Genomic DNA, 19,641 nt, shown 5'->3' on the forward strand with positions numbered 1-19,641 from the left:
TATGATAACCTTTAGCATTGTAATTGATTAAACTATTATTGACGCGATTAAAATTGAAATAATGTAAAAATATTTTTGTTTTAATTGAATTTCATTTAGTTTTCGAAAATAGCAGTGTTTACAGCATATTCATGGGTTATATTGAAAAATTGAGGAGAATCAAAAAGCACCTTCTATTTATTTTTTTTGTTTAACCAAAAAAAAAAAAGGAAAATAATATTTTCTATTGACGTCAACACAACTTTAAATGTGTGTGGTGATTTTTTAAAAGGATAAAGGATGTAACTAATAAAAGTTAAAAAAATAAATAGCCGATTAGTTTATAATATTTACGATTTTTTTCTTGTTTTTAGGTAGCAGATATTGAACCATTATTCGATAGATTGTTATTTTTCTGGTCAGATAGGCGTAACCCCCACGAAGTTCAACCAGCGTATGCTACCCGTTACGCTATCACGTTATGGTACCTTGACGCAATAGAGAGGGAAGAAGCTTGCAGGCGTTATGAAAAGGAGAGTAAGTAGAAGTTTGATATACATAGTTAGAAACTACGTATTATTACTTATCATCATTATTTTCATGTGCGTAATTCCCTTCTGTGGGAATTTTCATGAGTCATATTTGTACTTGGTGCATATTTCTGCTACATACACACATATATACGTGTACGTACATACAATCATATGATAGCATATGTACTAAGTCTGATAAAATACGTCGTTATTACCAAAAATATGCATAATATAAAATTCCACTTGATATGATGAAGAGTATTCGATTTGTACTGTGTGTACACATGCAATAAATCAAAGGGGCGCTAATTAATCTTCTCACATCAAACGTATATACATCATATTCAAATGGAAATACATTAAATAAATGTCGCGCTTACTGATTGATTACTTCACACTTTTATTCATTTTTTGTCACAAAAAAAATTTTAATAAATAAAAGTGTAAAGGCTTTTTATTGTTGAGTGGAGGAAATGTAGAGTAGCACTATTATTTAAATTGAGAATCCATCTTATAATATTACAATTCAATGTATTGAAATTTCTAATGAAATTTAACAGAATAAGTTTATTTATTCTTCTTTTTATAGGGAATAAGACAAATTCTGCGCCAGTGTTAACTACCAAGCAGCTCCAATAAACCCAGGAATATGCTGAATAACATGTGATATTTCAATTACGTAAGTTTAAATAAAAAGTATTTTAGAAACTTGATAGAAATAACGAATAATAATCTTCTATGACCAATAAATTAGCAAATATGTTTAAGACCTACAATTAATGTAAAATATTGTTTAAAATATAATTTGTGGCGGAATTTGTTAGTACACCTTGTAATATACTCTGTANACTATCTTCCTTCTCTAATATATCTCCTAACTCAGGGCCTGCGTAAAGGTTCTCTAAATATTCTTTCCACCTATCTGCCTTTTCCTCATTTTCTATCAACATGACCCCTGCCTCGTTTCTTATATTATTACTACTGTATCCTACAAATTCAAATTGTATAGGTATGTTATTTCCGATTCAGAAGCCAATTACAAAAAAAATAAGCATATAAGAGACTTACCTCCGTAGGGGGCAGGATACATGGGATAGCCGAGTCCAACGTGCGTGTGGTGGTGTGTATGTACATGTCTTTGTGGCGGGGGCGACCTACTGTCTTTATTGTTATCGCCTGGAGTCTGTTTGCCGCCTTGAGGCGTCGTATTGCTCGGTTGGGAGGTGGTAGGCCCGCTCACTTGCGTCTGCGGCTGTCCACTTCCAGGGGGACCGTTTGCGTTCGAAGGACTCGAACTAGCAATCGACGTCTTTGGATTCGGTGATTTTATCGCCCTCTCCTGCAGTTCGTGTATTTTATGAGATGAATAATATTGCGCGTGATGTTGCAGCATATCTAAGGCTTTTGTAGGAGGAGGGGCCCTAGACAAGTCTTCAGGCGCGTGATACCTGAAAATAAAATTATTTACAAGATCATTAAAATACAATTTTTAATTACCTAATGCGTAATTTGCTCCTCTATATTTTGAAATGTGTCATGTAATAAATAAGTTTATAGATAATAAAATTCAAATATCAGACATTTTTAGTCATAAGTGCAATCTGCAGATTTATAAATAGAAATTTTATGCAGTAACAGCTTGAAAACTCTAAAATAAATAATTTTATGACCATCATAAATTGTCTGAGAACTGTTCAGTTATCAACGATAGCGATAAATAAATTAGTCACTTCATAATTAAGCAGTTTAAGTAGTTATTTATAAATGTCAACTATTTGGAGGAAACATAAATTAAAGAGGTCTACAAAATTGTTTAAACAAATACTACTTCTTGCATTATAGGAAAAGTCAATTAGCAATTCAGCAACTGTTATTTTGTACTTGATTTTTTTTAAATGCAATTGGTCATTAATTTAGAAAAAAAAGGTAAAAATACAATTACGTACGCGTTTCAATGCAATTTATCAATTTTAAAAATAAAAATAGCCTAATATCGAATTTTATAAAAGTATTGTTTCCGTTTACGATTATAATATTTTAAATATATGTAATTATGTGACAATTTTTTCGTTAATACTTTACAAAAATTTTAATAAATCCACAACAAAATAAGGATTGGATAATTTATAGTTGCTTACCTAGGGATTTGTGGATGTAAGTATGGATTGCCGCTATACGGTCCTGGAACCATAATACTCCTGTACATGGGATGATTTGGATCAAATGGTAAGGCTCCATAATGAGGAGATTGCATATAGCTAGGATGAATATAAGCGTATTGTGACGTTGGCGGGGGTGGTGGCCCTTGGGTTTCCATCGTGGGCTTTACACCTTCCTGTTTTATTTCCTTCTCCTTCTTTTCTTCCATCTTCTCTTTTGAGGACTTGACACTTGGACTTTGAGGAAGCGGTTTATTTGGTATTGTACTCTTATGATCGTTTTGGATTGACTGGTGTTGCTGTTGTTCTTTTCTTCTTTGGTCAGAATAAACGTAGAAACGCCGCATGTCTTCCTCCCTCTGTCCATGATGTTGCTGTTGTTGCTGCTGCTGCTGTTGTTGTTGTTGTTGTTGTTGTTGTTGTTGTTGTTGCTGCTGCTGCTGCTGCTGTTGCTGATGCTGTTGTTGCTGCCTCTGATACATGTAGGGATTCATTTGACTCTTCATTTCGATGCTTTCCTTCAAAATTTGATGGTTTTCGTTTTGATGCTTCTCTTTAAGCGATAAGTCAGTCTTTATTTTTCCTGGAGTGGGCACCTGAATCGGGTTGTGTATGGGAGTGGGCTGTTTTGGTACGTGATCCACAGGACTCACGTCCTCTTTAAGGCGTTCTTCTTTATTCTTGTCATCCGGGACTATCGAGACCGAACCGTATGAAGAGGGATCCATATTGTAAGAATATCCCGGTACATAACCGTAAGAAGGGTAATAGTGTTGTTGGATGACCTTTTGTTGGAAATCAGGGCCGTCTTTTTTAGGTTCTTTTTCCAGCACTTTGTCTACGGTTTTTTCAGGTTCCTTCGCTTTCGGGTCCTGAACTGAAGGCATAATGTATTGGGGTTGACCGTAGAACGGATACATTCCATACTGAGGCATATGCGGCATTGCTTGACTTGTTTCAGTCTTTTTGTCGATGGATTTGTTCTTATCCGTTACGTCGGGCTCTATCACTGGAGCGCCGTCGTCCGAAATGTCCGAATATGCCGGACTTTGTACTTCGTCACGACCTGAACTCTCGATTCCGAACATGAGCTGGTCCTGGTTCGACTGAGGCGGATGAGGGCTACCAGCTGGTGATTTTCTGCTCTTTTTCTTATAATTTGGTGGTTTGCTAATCCGATCCTTATTCTTTTCCTCTGGCATGAGAGCCGAAGCGGGTTTTACCTTAAACTGGGTCAGTTTACCAGACTGCGGACTGGGAGGTTGATGGGCAAAAGAAGGTTGTTCAGCGGGTTGTAAAGGAGCAACACTTTGGGTATTCTGTGTTGGAATCAAGAGGGACGGAGAGTCATCGAAAGACTGCTGCGTCATGTTTATTTGCGTCTGAAGTTGACTGGCGAAAGACTGTGGTTGAGAAGACTGTTCTGGAGGCGGTAACGTTTGATCATTAGAAGAATCGGAACCGTTTATCGATCGAGATAGGGGCATGGTGGCAGAATTCGAAATGGGAGACCCTGAAAACAAATATAACGTTCAAGCAATTGTTGATTCAAAGACAATAATTGTTAATAAAATACCTGTAGAAATGGACTTGTTCCCCGCAAAAACACCAACCGGAAATTCTTCGGGAGAATTATACCTAAGCACACCCGGTTTGACGACATTTTTTGGCTCAGCAATAGGGACAGTGGGAGACGCAGCATTCGTTACACCCAAGTCCTGAATACTTTGTGGGGTTGCCGGTGACGGTGGTGTACTTCGAGGAGTATCCGGTTGGCTGTGCACCTCCAGAAGTCCGCTGCCACTACGCAACATTAACGGAAGTTGATCTACCGCGGTTTCCTTCTTCTGAGGCGTCAGTGGATTATCCTGGGGCTTTTCCGGTGACTTGACCGGAGTAACAGGACTCGGAGCTTCGATATTCGATTCGTCATTTTCGCTCATCGATGTAACGTCTTTGGTATCTTCGTCGTCAGCTGAACCACCGCCCCCATGGGCATGCGACTGGTGATACTTGAGTCCGTTGATATGTTTGTATTTTTTCGAACAGTTTGGTTCGGGGCACTCGAGAAGGACAGGTGACGGGGGCGGACTGCCGCACGATGAGTTCGGGGCAGACGGGGGCGCTGCTACCCGAGACTTTTTCGCCACGTTGTTTGTGTTGGCAGTATTGTTTTCGTCTTCGCCCGACTTATTCTTTCGCTTGTTGTTGGGCTCGGGCCGCGGAGGCACGAAAGGCGTCGGTGACGAGGGGGCAGTGGATGGACCGGTCGGCGGGCCGTTCGTTGTACCCCGGCGACCCTTTACGCCACCCCCGCCGTTTCGCAATTTACTATGCACAGACGATCGCGTTTCTATGAGAAATCGAGTAATAACATTTTTTGATACACACTAACCAACACTTTTATTATTAAAATTATACTACAAATATAATGAAAAAACAATATTGAAACCAACAAATATGTGTTAGAAACTACCACAAATGGCGTGGTGAACGCCATCCGTAGTACGATGCTACATTTTAGGATTACGTATGCTCCAACAAGGTCCATTTAAAAATATGGATATCTACTTGCTGAAACGAATCCCGGCGTAGCCAACCTCAACGTGATAGGCACGTTACCATAATCGAATAAAATAATTCGAAGTGGTCTGTGTTCTGTCGAAACTGCCAGACGCGGATCGCGATTTCGATCTTTTTTGATCTCATCAGCGCGTCGCAGACAGCTCCGACAGAACACAGACCAACCTTTACCTGCTGGCATACCTGGTGAACGTTCACCACGCCATTTGTGGTATTTTCTAAAACGCGCTGTTAAAATAGCAGGTAAAGGTTGTCAGCTGCCTGCGCCGTGCTGATGAGATCCAAAAAGATCGAAATCGCGATCCGCGTCTGGCAGTTTCGACGGAATACAGACCACTTCGAATTATTTTATTCAGCAAATATGTGTGATTAAGATTAGCAATAAGTAGTAATTATTTTTGTTTTTACCTCGTCCTTTTGGAAGTCTTGCATCCAAATCACTGGTAGGGGAATCACAGAAACTGAAACAGTAGAATTTTTTGTTTTATTGTCTTCTGTTTTATAAATCTACTCTCAATTTTTATGAAAATAATCTGGTGCTAAACTTACCGTGGGGGTGCCCAGTCATGTCGGGTACAATCGAGAAGAGTTCCCACGTAAGTCTTTCCTCTCCAAGTTACATTCACAACCAGTACACCTGGACGTAATAAACAACTAAATACTTATCTATATTAAAAATAAATCGAAACTTTTTTAAGTTTTTACGCAAAGTTAATTGTTTTTCTTCTTTTATAGGAAATGTAACAATTTAGAATTTGTTGCTTCCGTGTGTTGTAACTAAATAATTTCACATAAAAGGAAAAACAATGGAAACCAATTATTGGACAAACAATGTACTAATAAAAAAACCAATAGCTTTACTTTATATTTGAATTCGTAAATACGTTCAAACATTTGCAAATTAAATGCAGAAAACCACCAACGATGATAGATCTAAATAAAAAACCGCCCATATTGATTATCACATATTATTTAATTTTAGGAAAATATAATTTTGCTTATAGTGAACTGCTTTCTGATCGATATATATTAAGTACAGATTAAAAACAATTATTTATAAACTCACCCCCTTCAGTCTCATGCCACACAATACCCTCTAAAGTAACACTGGTGCCAGGCTCACAGGGTCCCAAACAATCGGGTTCAGTAATAGTACCCACACTGGTTCCTATACACACATCTGTTACCTCCTGAAAAAAAGAAAACAAAAAATTTATAACTCGATAAATACTGACATAGAAAACCATTATAATGTTTTTATACATGTAAAGCATAAAATTTGATCTACCACAGTTTAAGGGTTGCAATTGGTTTTGTAATAAATTTGACTACGATTATTGTTTTAAGCGATATAAAATTTCGAAATATTACGTAGGTATTTCCATTAAACATTTTAATCTTCCAAGGAAGGCGTAATTTTGACGTAATTCGTACATGTTAATCTGAATCTAAGTATTAAATTACAACTTTCTACAGTCGACTTGGATGGTTAAGTTTACAAACGCAATTAACTGAATAATTTCCGAATATTAGTTAAATAAATATTAGAATTGTATTAAATGTCTAACGTAAACAATTTTTAAGATTTTTCTTAGCATGTAGATTCTTCTAATGAGCACCTACGTAAAAATAAGACATCCTACGTACAACAAAAAAGATATTTAACCTGTTGTAGTGAAAATTAGTTGATAAAACCAATTAGCGCTTTCTTCAAAGGAATATCCATAATCCTTATTATTACAATGCTCTTTCTCTTTTGAAATAATAGTCAAGAGTCACGAATGTTTACTTATTTAAGTAAATGTACTTTTCTTAGTAAAACGTTAGCGCATACAATGTGTTATATTCAGGCGTTAATTTACAATAAAAACAAACGTTAAAATTAACGATGTTCCTTAAATATTTGCTAAATAAACAGGGTAAAACTTTGGTGATATAAATTAATAACGTGTATACTTAATTGATTATTTACATAAGACGAAAAAAAAAATGTTTTGCATAGGCCGGGAGCGGAGACCGGGACCGTTTGCACAGCAGCCAAACATACCTACCACTGATCCATTCACATTTGTTGTGAATGACGCTGTACATAAAGGTGGTGCTGGCCTATTTAGTAGCTAATATACATATATTTAGCAGCTTTAATAGCTGATGCTACGTATATTTTCGATTTTCGTAGTGACGTAAGATTATAGACGTGGCCGATGTTAATTATATTTAACAATATCGCAACTCATTTCTAGTGTACAGGCTTTAAAATTCTCTCCCTTTTACTTCGCCTTTTAAGCGTAATCTTGCAACGGCATTCCGCTCGAACGAGGCAATTTTAAATAAATCCCTTCGGTCCTTCCATCATCCCCCATCTGCCGAGAGGGGATGCGAGATCGACGGAACTTTCTTTAATAACGAGAGTTTAAAAGGCGAGGAAAGGACGATGCCGCTCTTCCTGAAGGCGCAGATGACGAGAGGCCTTAATTTAATAAGCCCTGAATAACTGAACACCAGCTAAGAGGTTTAATAGCTACGTCTACACTGCGAAAGTTTCGATGCACCACCTTCTCTAATTTGCCACCGAACGTTCATATTAATTAGTTGCTTCTCAGTTAATTACTTCGTTTACCCTTCGCCTACGCGAGATATACATATAATATTAACAAAAGGAGAATACCTAAGATTGCACCCTTCTAAAAGGTGTGGAGCAAAGGGTAGGTCAATGATGATGAAACTACACAGTATCTTATGGTGAAATTGTTCTGAAACTGCTTCACTATTATGTAATATGTAATCTATACATCGAAGACGCGATCAACATCATTAAAGACAGTATAACTGTAGGGATAGATATACAAGGACAAAAGATTAGTATGCCTAGATTTGCAGATGATATAGCGATATTAGCATCTAGCAAGGAGGAGTTAGAGATAGCTTTAAATAAAATGGAAGCGGTATTGACAAAACTGTATGAAAATAAATAAAAGTAAAATAAAAATGATGGTATGCTAGAGAAAAAAAAAACGGAAAGAGCGAATAGAAAAATAGGAGACGAAAAATTAGAATAAGTGGTTGATTTAAGGTATCTAGGAAATCAGAAAAGTCAGGGCGGAAAGAGTAGTAGGGATATATAGCACAGAATAGCGTAGGGTCTAGTCGCCTTCAATAAAAAGAAGTCATTTTTATGCTCGCGAACAGTTAATTTAGAAATTCTAAAAAGATTGTTAAAGGTGTAAGTTTAGAGCGCGGCGCTGTACGGGTGCGAAACATAGACGCTGGGTGCTGCGGAAAAGAAAAGGTTAGAAGCGTTCGAAATGTGGCGTTACAGGCGAGTGATGAGGATACCTCGGATAGAGAAGGTTAGAAATGAAGAGTTGTTAGAAAGAATAGGAGAACAGAGGACTCTATGGAAGTCAATAAAAAATAGGCGGGATAGGTTGGAAGGACATTCAGAGACATGTAAGAGACAGAAACGGGATTTAAAAGGAGCAGAGGTAGACCTAGATTAGATCACTGTTCGCAAATAATTATGGATGTGGGTTGTTCTAGTTTTAGGGAAATGCGAAGATTAGCTCAGGATAGGAGAGAGTGAAGGTGCGTGTCCAATCAGTTTAAGGATTGACGACCTTACGATGATGATAACGAATCAAATTTCGACAAATCTGGCGACAGTATGTAGCAATTTATCGATTTCAATCTTATTAGATCTCATCAGCACATCATAGGCAGCAGATACTAATTGTACAATGCCATAACTTGCTTTTAAAAAACACCTCCCATTTGGCTGCAGTTTTATCGAGTTTGTCTATGGTGTGAGGCTAAGACCTAATAAGACCAAAATAGCCTTACAAGTCTTACAGTTTTAGGATTGACGACCTTATGATGATGATAACGAATCAAATATCGACGAATCTGGTGACAGTATACAGCAAGTACCTACATGGAAATTTTTTTAACAATTTACATATATATGAAAAGTAACAGATTGCTAAGACTTTTCCTTATGGGTTATTTCTCAAATAGTTTTAGTGTTAAGTAAATCAAAATCTATTTTTTTTCAGTTTTTGTTCGTACCCGGTGTTCCACGACCCCCATACAGTGCTATTATAGTATTATTTGGGTTAAATGTTCACCCTCTGCTCTTCGAGAAAATATTTTCGTTATTGGTATACATTAAACGAAATTATTCGTCTCATTTCGGAAGCAGCGAGAGGGTTTGTACGCAAACGGCGCCTCTGACGCTTATATCGGCTCTCTGTTCTGCCAGTTTATAAGCCGCGATGAAGTCCCGGTTTTAGCGTAGCGTCGCGACGCTACCGCTATCGCTGCCACGTTCTCACCGCACCGGCTCACGGCTCGTTTAATTTAATGGGAGCGACGTCGATCGACGCCGTCAACTTTAGGTGGAGAACCAACCAACCAACCAACCAACCAACCCTTTTTATTCTACTTCTTTACACATATATGTGCATACATAAAACTTTATTTATTCTCTTTGAAACTTAATAAAAGCCTCAAAATGAATTTATATGAATCAACGATTCTTCTTTTCATTCGCAACCATTGAAAAATGGTGTTTCTTCTCAATATTAATTGCATTCTTGATTAAAATTTGACATAATGAGTTTACATGTAAATATATAATCATAATTTAATTAAAATACATATTATCCACAATTCCAACCATGTATTATATGCGGAAATAAATAATGAATTTGTTAATGTTTTTATCTAAATTAGTTTTTATTTATGTAGAGAATTTACAAATTAATTACGATAAAACTGCTTTTTAGCACAAATTAAGAAAGGTTGATTTAACTAATTATCTTCCTAGGCTGAATTTTGATTCTCTCACAGAAATAAAAAAGAAATTATTATGGGTACTATTACATATATTGTATTTATTTATCGTAAGTTACCTAACTTAAAATATGAAAAGAAAAATTAACATGTTCCAACTATTTAAGAAATTATACCCAACGAAAAGTACAAAAATTTTAAGACCCTTGATAACTGAACAAAAGTAGCAAACGAAAGCTAATGTTAAATAATATGTAAACATTCTAAAAATAACTTTTATATGAAAATACAATTTCCTGTGTGGCACTAATAATTTTATAAATACAACAAACCAAATCCCAATAACAGTATAATAAGTACTTGGTCTTATAGTAACTACACCACCGATCTTATTAGATCTCATCAGCACATCATAGGCAGCAGATACCAATTGTACAATGCCATAATTTGCTTTTAAAAAACTCCTCCCATTTGACTGCAGTTTTATCGAGTTTGTCTATGGTGTGAGGCTGAGACCTAATAAGACCAAAATAGCCTCACAAGTCTGTTCAATTATTGATCAAGAACTTGTTCGATCTCATTAATTTCTTTAACAAAAATAATTGTTAAGTATTGTTTTCTCTAATCGTTCAAATCTTGCAAATAACCGGTCAGTTTAACATAACAAGTTTTTTGTCTTACGGCGTCTTGAGTTTTTTTGTTTTTAATTTTTACAATTTAGGTAATTAATTATTATTATTTAGGTAATATAAAAGGCAATTTATATTTCAGTTTAAAATATATAAAAAATGTGGCAAGACAGACTGGAATTCTATGTACGTATTTGCGCTTTTGTTGTCCCGGAACTCGTGGCACACACCGCAGTATTGATTTTTAGCGGGGGTGGCAGATTGTAACGAGGGCGAACTCCGCTCATCCTCCCGCCTCTCTCTTCACGGCCACGTTTTTACACAGCACAAGCATATTGCTCGGAAAGAAAAATAACGAAAAGTGATGTTTTTGTTCTAAGGCTTCCAAAATAAACCCTAATAAATAATCATCCACAACGAATGTAATTTTGTTAACAAAATAATTTTATTAAGAAAGAGAAAAAAACAAGAACAAACGCATCGCTTTTACGAAATTGTTAATAAATATTTACTTAAACGTGTCAGGAAAGTTATCAAAACTTTTTAAGCTAAATTACAAAATAACAATCGACAACAATTTACAGCAACATTGAAAAAAATTTTGTAGCTGCAGTTGCAATTATTTATCTATTAAATTAAATGCGCCCGAGTTTTCATAGTTCTTTTTGACTATTTATCGATAACGGAAAAAAAACTTCCATTAAACAATGGAATTAAACATAATAACCGTTTCGAATGAATAGTTCGTACAGTAGAATCCGCTTATAATGACATCGAAGGGAAATGACAAACACGTCATACAAAGCATAGTCTAAGAGAATAAACTACCTTCTATTTTGGTTAGTTATTTAGTTTAATAGAGAGAAAAACTACAAATTGTACATATTTATTAACAGAAAAAGAAAAAGAACGATGAATTGTGATATCAATATACATAAGAAGGATCAGAAAAATGAGTAAAATGTTATTATTAATCATTTGGGTCACTACAGTCGGATATGATTTCTTGAAAATCAGTCATAATAAACGATATGTCATTTTAAACGGAGTCATTATATTCGAACTTTCCTATAGAGAATTTAATATGAAAACCAAACTCAACACTGCAATTACTTCATATTAAGCGGTTGGTCAATATAGGCGGATTCGTGATAAACGAATTCCGCTGTATCTATTTTATTTATTTCCAATAAACGTTTTTGCTTGGACAGCAGCAATTTTAAACTGTAAAGTGTGTTAATTACATGCCGTATTAATCAGCAACAATTTTAATGATTAAACGCCATAATTACGGCTACTACTGCGATTAATAATAATCGACTCATTAAATTAAATATTGATTACTACAAATTGCTTACTTTATGCCTGAAAATCGTTACTAAATATTTAATAACAGTGTTGTAACAACAATTTTGCTACATTTAACAAACTCGAAAATCAATTCTAGATATTGGCAATTTAGTTAGTATTTGTATTTAACAGGTATTACCTACTAATCCAAACTCTATAGTAAACTTAATAATACACACTATTAAAAATCTTGACTATCTTCCCAGTGAAATAATAAAAAGTTACTAGTAAATCAGTTGTTGTTCCCGATAATTTAATTTAAGATTTTCAGTACCATAAAAAGTTCGTGGCGGTCTCACCCCCCATAAAAAGTTACAGAGGTTCAAAGTTAATAAATATGCCAATTTTTATACATTTCTAGGCATGTAAATATTTATATAGTCATTCTTAAACAATATTCAAAGGTAAAACTAATGGAAAATACATAAAAATATTGAGAAAGTTATATAAAACATTATTTAAATAACTTTATCAATAGGGTAGGTTAGGTTAGGTTATCGGGATTTGTTCAAGTCACAACCCTCTTTCGATTCCCCACCTCCACCCGCTTGAAAATATTTTTTTTATTGAATTTTATTTGAATTATAATGTGTGAAAATTGTTAAAATAATCAACTTTCAACCCCCATAACTTTTTATGGGGGTGAGACCGCCGCAAATTTTTTAAGTGGTTTTACTCAGGTGACCACCCTCTTTCGATCCCCCCTACCCTCTTTCGACCCCCCTTTCCCACCCCCATCTAACCCCCATAACTTTTTATGGGGGTGAGACCGCCACGAACTTGTTATGGCACAGTGGTGGGGGAGACCTCCTCTTTCGATCCCACCCCTTCGGGTGTGGGGGCCATCATCTAGACATTTACCCCGAACTGTTATAATTTTTGTCGTTTGTTGGTATATATCTATTATTTTTCTAAGATATTTCTCTCCACGTATTTTCTATGCATCTTTTTGATGGTGCATCGCTCGCCTATTAACGTCTTAGTTATGAATATTATTATATCAATACGGTTGACACGATGTTGAAAAATGGACGAGAGCGTGTAATTTCAAAAATGTAAATTTTTACGATCTCGCATTTACATAAAACTTGAATCATGTTGATAAAGCATGCATATAATTCCAAACAGCTACGACGTTTTACGTAAACAAGTTCAACGATCATCGAATTATTGTAGAGGCAACATAATAAGGTGACGTTATACGCATTTGTTTCCTTGCGTAAGATATTCTAATTGCTTGAAAATCGCGTATGCGACGCGCGACAACAAGCGATTTAAAATTATTATGTATCGACTGTAATTTAAATGGGTTCTGACCTTGTTATTCGCGATTTGAAACAAACAAACAATTATGCAATTGCTGTATTAATACCAATACTTTTTAAGCCCACTGATTACGATTAAACAACATTGATGATGTTCGAGGTAATAACACATAATTTTACAGCATATCGGATGTAATTACACACGTCAGTAGTGGTTCTTTCAGAAGCTTTTAAAAAGCACTGAATTGGGGTGGGTGAAAAACCTTAGCTTTCACCCAGAACCATCGGCGGTTATCATGAAACTTTGTACACAAATTGTCAGGGGTATAAAAAAGGACATAGGGTACCTTTTATCCAGAAAACAAGTTGGTAAATGTCTAGATGATGGGTGGGATCGAAAGAGGAGGTCTCCCCCACCACTGTACCATAAAAAGTTCGTGGCGGTCTCACCCCCACAAAAAGTTATGGGAGTTAGATGAGGGTGGGGGTATAGCAGATCGAAAGAGGGTAGGGGGATCGAAAGAGGGTGATCACCTGAGTAAAACCACATAAAAAGTTTGCGGCGGTCTCATCCCCATAAAAAGTTATGGGGGTTGAAAGTTGATTATTTTGACAATTTTCACAGATACACCATAATTCAAATAAAATTCAGTAAAAAAGATATTTTCAAGCGGGTGGAAGTGGGGGATCGAAAGAGGGTGGTCACTTGAACAAAACCCGATAACCTAACCTAACCTACCCTATTGATAAAGATATTTAAATAATGTTTTATATAACTTTCTCAATATTTTTATGTATTTTCCATTAGTTTTACCTTTGAATATTGTTTAAGAATGACTATATAAATATTTACATGCCTAGAAATGTATAAAAATTGGAATATTTATTAACTTTGAACCCCCATAAATTTTTATGGGGGTGAGACCGCCACGAACTTTTTATGGTACAGTGGTGGGGGAGACCTCCTCTTTCGATCGAAGGGGGTGGGAGCCATCATCTAGACCTTTACCAACAAGTTCTGTTCCCGAGGGATAGAAAAACTATTTTTATGAAATTGTCGATGAACTTTGACACATATTTAGAACATTAAAGCCAAAGGTAAAACCTATCATGAAATTTTCAGGAATATAGAAAAGGATATAGCGTACCTTTAACCTTTTATCCTGAGGGATAGAAAAAAAAAGTTTTATGTTCTTTGACACGTATTTAAGACATCAACGCGAGTGAAGCCGCAGGTAAAACCTAGTAAAGGAATATTGACAAGTTAGCTCCATCATTTTTGATATGAAATTTTTTTGTAACCTAACCTAACCTACCCCTAAAATGGCCAATTGCGAATCAGCACAATTCAACACCATATACGGCCCAGCTCCTTTATTTGACAATTTACTATTATGTTATTTACTTACATGGACAAATTAATTAAATTTGACATTTACTTTAAATGCATATTTTTAATACAGTAGAACCTCTTTAAGTCGAAAACCTCCAAAACCCGAAAAAATGTTTTGTTCCCTTCCATTATTCGAAATCTCAACTCTCTATTAGTCGAAATAATCAGAGAGTCCCTGCAAGTACATATTTTCACTTTATAACTCGAAAAATTAAATTGGATCTCTGTATCTCGAACATAGCAATGTTTTATTTTACAACCTTTACAACCCGATAATTTGAAACTTATTTCGTCTATAGTTCGAAAAAAAACTATGTTACCGACTTTAAGAATTTGCAGACAATATAAGTATACCAAATCTTAACCTCTACAAGTCGAATCAAAATCCGCATAAGTCAAAATCCTCCATAAGTCGAAAACATATGCAGCAGTGTATGTACCTGTTACACAAGTATTTAAGTCTCGGGTACGGAAATTGATTTTCTGTCTATGTTTTCGTAATTTTGACGGTATTTCAACTAGCAAATTATGGCAGCGTCGAAACCAAGGAAAATTGAGGACATTAATCGTGGCCGTCCCGATGATGGTCGGGAGTACAGGGGGTGCATACTAATTCTTTCATCCGATTAATTTGCAGTCATCGCACTACACGGTTCGAACTCATCCAATTTATTTTAAAAAAACGATTACAACATCATATATGAACATAATTCGGACGAACTAGATGGCTTCAATAAATTGTAATTACATAATTGATTCGTTTCTCGCTTGACATGCAGATACCCCCCTGCGTAAATGTACGTAAAAAGGGGGTGCTTGTTATTCTGAACATATGTATATTGTGAGGCATTGAAACTGATTCTCTTTTTACAGATTAGAAATAGAAACTGTTATAGTTTATAAACCTAATTTTTACATAATTTATTGCTTACAAGATGGTTTGTAGTAAAAGTCAAATAAGTCTGGACGGAGGGTGTGGTAGGGATATAAAACAGGAACAGCGCACGGTTGAGTCGCCTTCAATAAAAAGAAGTCACTTCTATGCTCGGGAACGATTAATTTAGAAATTCGAAAAAGGTTGTTAAAGGTGTATGTTTGGAGCACGGCGTTGTACGGGTGCGCAACATGGACGGTGGGCGCTGTGGAAAAGAAAAGGTAGTGTGAGTGATGAGGATACCGTGGATAGAGAAAGTCAGAAATGAAGAGTTGTTAGAAAAAATAGGAGAACAGAGGACTCTATAAAAGTCAATAAAAAATAGGCGAGATAGGTTGGTAGGACACCTTCCCAGGCATGAAGGTCTAGTCAGAGACATATTAGAGGCAGAAACAGGAGTTAAGAGGAGTAGAGGTAGACCTAGGTTAGATTACTGTTCGCAAATAGTTAAGGATGTGAAATGTTCTAGTATTAGGGAAGTGTGAAGATTAGCTCAGGATACAAAGGAGTGAAGGTGCGTGTCCAACCAGTCTTAGGACTGACGACCTTTTGATGATGATGAATTTAATTCACACGTATTTATATGAACTTATTATTTGCTTTACATTTTACATAATCCAACTATTTAACGTAAAATTAATTGCAGTCTTAAGAGCCTGGCTTGTTTTTTTTTGTAAACGAACGAGTCCTGATAACGCTTTTTTAATCGTTCTCCCTATTTTTCGAAAGGACCATTAATTCTCCCATTAACGCCGACAACGTTTCTATCCTCGCTGAAAATTTAATCGGGAAAACGGAAAATCTCATCGTGAAACGGTGCAATTAAGGCCTGACTAGCATGATTGCCAATTTCGTTTCAAACTATCTTAAAACACCAAGCCTACATAATGAATGTACTTCTCAAAAGAAATACCGGCACCACCCTTTCTAGCAACTACATCCATTATAAAAGTAATTTACTCCTTATACATAGTTTGCAATTTTTCAATAAATTAAGTGTAAGTTAAATGTACAAAAAAAATTATAGCCCTTGCAGTAATTCTCTATTTCGAGGTATTGTATAGACTACATACACATATGTCGACTGTAAATGTAATTAATGTTTCTTTCCCTTGGGGAGGAGGGTACTCCTAATCGTGAACAATATTTGAAAATTGTAATCTATATACATTTAAACACAATTGTTTACAAGACTTTTGGAATTAAAACTAAACATTAGGCAATAAATAATCAGGTAATCACTATTTCGAACATTTCTTGGAATTTGACAAATAGATAGTGCGCATCATCGATGTGTAAAAAAATTGAGCTATATTATATAAGTATATATTATTAGAGATAACAAACACGTAGCAAACACGTGCACTACAATAGGCGCCGACATGTGTTCATAGATATATAGGTTACACATTAGTACACCCCTTACCCACGGAGGGTGGCGTTTGTTGAATTGGGGGAGATCAACAGAATACAAACTTGAACAATACCATGCAGCACTTTTCTGTAAGGGTATAAATGATCACGTGAAGCGATATGAATATATTTGAACACCCCACATCGACATTCATACGTACTACTTTTTTAACTGTAGTTCGGCTGTACATCTGCACGATAAAAAGCAAACAAAACTTACACCATTAATCATTAATGTTATTAAAAATAAAAATTTTCAAATAAGTTTTCTCACCCATGTATATACTTTTAACTTTTTTGAGTCTAACAGTTGAACTTGACTGAATATTATGTAGTTCTTTCCAGGGTGGCGGTCAAATAATTAAACAACTTTATATTTTTTGTAACGTTTCGGTTTATTCAACCATCTTCAGACTGATTTACTTATAGTTCTACTTGGTTAAGTATTTGTTTATTACATTTGTTTGTAAAATGTAAAATTAAGTTAATGTCTGTGTGCAAGCAGTAACATTCCAAATGGTATGTTCTTTAACTATTATATTTTACAAACAAATGTAATACCTAACCTAGTAGAACTATAAGCAAAAAACAAAAATTGTTTCAGTCTGAAGATAGCAGTGTTAAGTTTGGTTTTCATATTAAATTCTCTATAGGAAACTTTGCATATAATGACTCAGTTTAAAATGACATATCGTTTATTATGACTGATTCTCAAGAAATCATATCAGGCTATAGTGATTAATAATAACATTTTCGATCATTTTTCTGACCCTTCTTATGTATATTGATATTATAATTCGTCGTTCTTTTTCTTTTTCTGTTAATAAATATATACAATTTGTAGTTTTTCTCTCTATTAAACTAAATAACTAACCAAAATAGAAAGTTGTTTATTTTCTAAGACTATGCTTTGTATGAAGCGTTTGTCATTTCCCTTTCGATGTTATTATAAGCGGATTCTTCTGTAGATAATTTAAAAGTAACGGTCAGGAATCTAACTTAAGTTGACTGAATATGTTTTCAAATGCAATATTACTTTTTAAAATTACCATCTTATGTTACTTTAAATTGAATATTTGTTGTAAGCACATGCATAACTATGATAAAAGTACAATTCAGTTGTATACATCTCCATAAAATATGGCAAGAATGTCATAAACGAATTGGTATATGTATGTATCTGAATAATGTCCTTGATTTAAATAATGCATAAGTCTACGAATTTTTCCAGAAAGACATAAATTCATCCTTAATGACATCAAGTAAACAATGTCAAACGCTTTTAAATTTCACCAAATGATTCACGATTATTCGAAATGTTTAAAAAGTAGAATGGAATTTCCTTGAAAGACTCCGAACATTTTTGGCGCCCGTCCTAATGGCAAAACTTCGTTATAAATATTAAGCAGGCAATAACATTCGACCAAACGCCTATAAAAAAATACACAGTTAGCAAAACTTTCCGCGTTTCCCATTTTCCGCATTCAGTCTTTAGTTAATAATTTTATTCTATTTCTGTCCCGTACGAATTTGTAGACATTAATCAAGCGGCTTTTCCAAAAATTACAATAAGCATTTTATCATAACAAACATGTGTACTTCTACATTATCATTACGATAACACGATAAGTAAGATAAACCATAAACTAAATACATGACATAAGTCACGAGTTTATCTCATAATTCACATAAATTAAGAACATGCCCAACTATGCGTTTGTTGAGATATCGTTCGTTAATTAGTTCTTATGCTCCTACGAAGTAAACAGTTAATGGCGTACAATAAATCAATCATGTGGTTCCTCTAATTATATTAACTGTACTTATAATAATACCTCTGTATGTATGTATAAAATTGCTATAAAACTACCATTATATGTATACAGGTAAGGTAAAACTTTCACCGAAAGTAGAAATTACATAATTTGTGTCCCGTTTTTTTTTTTTAAACTATTGTTAGATCTCATTTATTATCTTAAATAGGCAATATGTTAATCAATCAAACGATCGTCATTTTAATTGTTTTGACTAACTCGATGCGCTATTTAGTTCGCGGACGTGTGTGCTGCAATATTTGCAGCGAACCAATAGAAATTTGTTTTATATGTGCAATATAAAAACCAATATTTCTCATTAAGTTGTCATTTAACGCTTTAGAAAAGCACCAGTTACTGTATGGGTTAGCGGATATGTATGAAATCTAGGAATTGTATACAATTCCTAGGAAATGTATACAACTCCGAGGCTATTTAGGAAATCTAATCCCTTAAGAGGGTGGGTGGGATCGAAAGAGGAGGTCTCCCCCACCACTGTACCATAAAAAGTTCGTGGCGGTCTCATCCCCATAAAACGTTATGGAGGTGTTAGATGGGGGTGGGGGTAGGGAGGATCGAAAGAGGGTGGTCACCTGAATAAAATCTCATAAAAAAATTGTGGCGGCCTCACCCCCATAAAAAGTTATGGGGGTTGAAATTTGATTATTTTGACAATTTTCATACACTATAATTCAAATAAAATTCAATAAAAAAATTATTTTCAAGCGGGTGGAAGTGGGGGATCGAAAGAGGGTGGTCACTTGAACAAAACCCGATAACCTAACCTAACCTAACCTA

At 35.1% G+C, this 19,641-nt stretch overlaps 2 protein-coding genes across 2 annotated transcripts in view; one reads left to right on the forward strand and one right to left on the reverse strand.

The window, feature by feature from the left end:
• Window positions 1-1,324, forward strand: part of LOC108738942 (egl nine homolog 1) — a 9,412-nt gene extending 8,088 nt beyond the window's left edge. The window contains exons 3-4 of the mRNA XM_018472571.2: window positions 354-516; window positions 1,102-1,324. Of these exons, the coding sequence (XP_018328073.1) occupies window positions 354-516; window positions 1,102-1,151 (213 nt within the window). The 3' untranslated portion in view covers window positions 1,152-1,324. The remainder of the gene's footprint in view (window positions 1-353; window positions 517-1,101) is intronic.
• The window catches only part of LOC108738933 (zinc finger protein 608), a 51,900-nt gene that overhangs the window by 8,904 nt on the left and 23,355 nt on the right, over window positions 1-19,641 (reverse strand). Inside the window, exons 4-9 of the mRNA XM_018472559.2 lie at window positions 6,321-6,444; window positions 5,804-5,891; window positions 5,663-5,715; window positions 4,248-5,024; window positions 2,651-4,184; window positions 1,581-1,960 (exon numbers count right to left, since the gene is read on the reverse strand). Coding sequence (XP_018328061.1) covers window positions 1,581-1,960; window positions 2,651-4,184; window positions 4,248-5,024; window positions 5,663-5,715; window positions 5,804-5,891; window positions 6,321-6,444 — 2,956 coding nt within the window. The remainder of the gene's footprint in view (window positions 1-1,580; window positions 1,961-2,650; window positions 4,185-4,247; window positions 5,025-5,662; window positions 5,716-5,803; window positions 5,892-6,320; window positions 6,445-19,641) is intronic.

This window comes from Agrilus planipennis, unplaced genomic scaffold (genome assembly GCF_000699045.2).
Source record: "Agrilus planipennis isolate EAB-ADULT unplaced genomic scaffold, Apla_2.0 scaffold25, whole genome shotgun sequence".
Taxonomy (NCBI): domain Eukaryota; kingdom Metazoa; phylum Arthropoda; class Insecta; order Coleoptera; family Buprestidae; genus Agrilus; species Agrilus planipennis.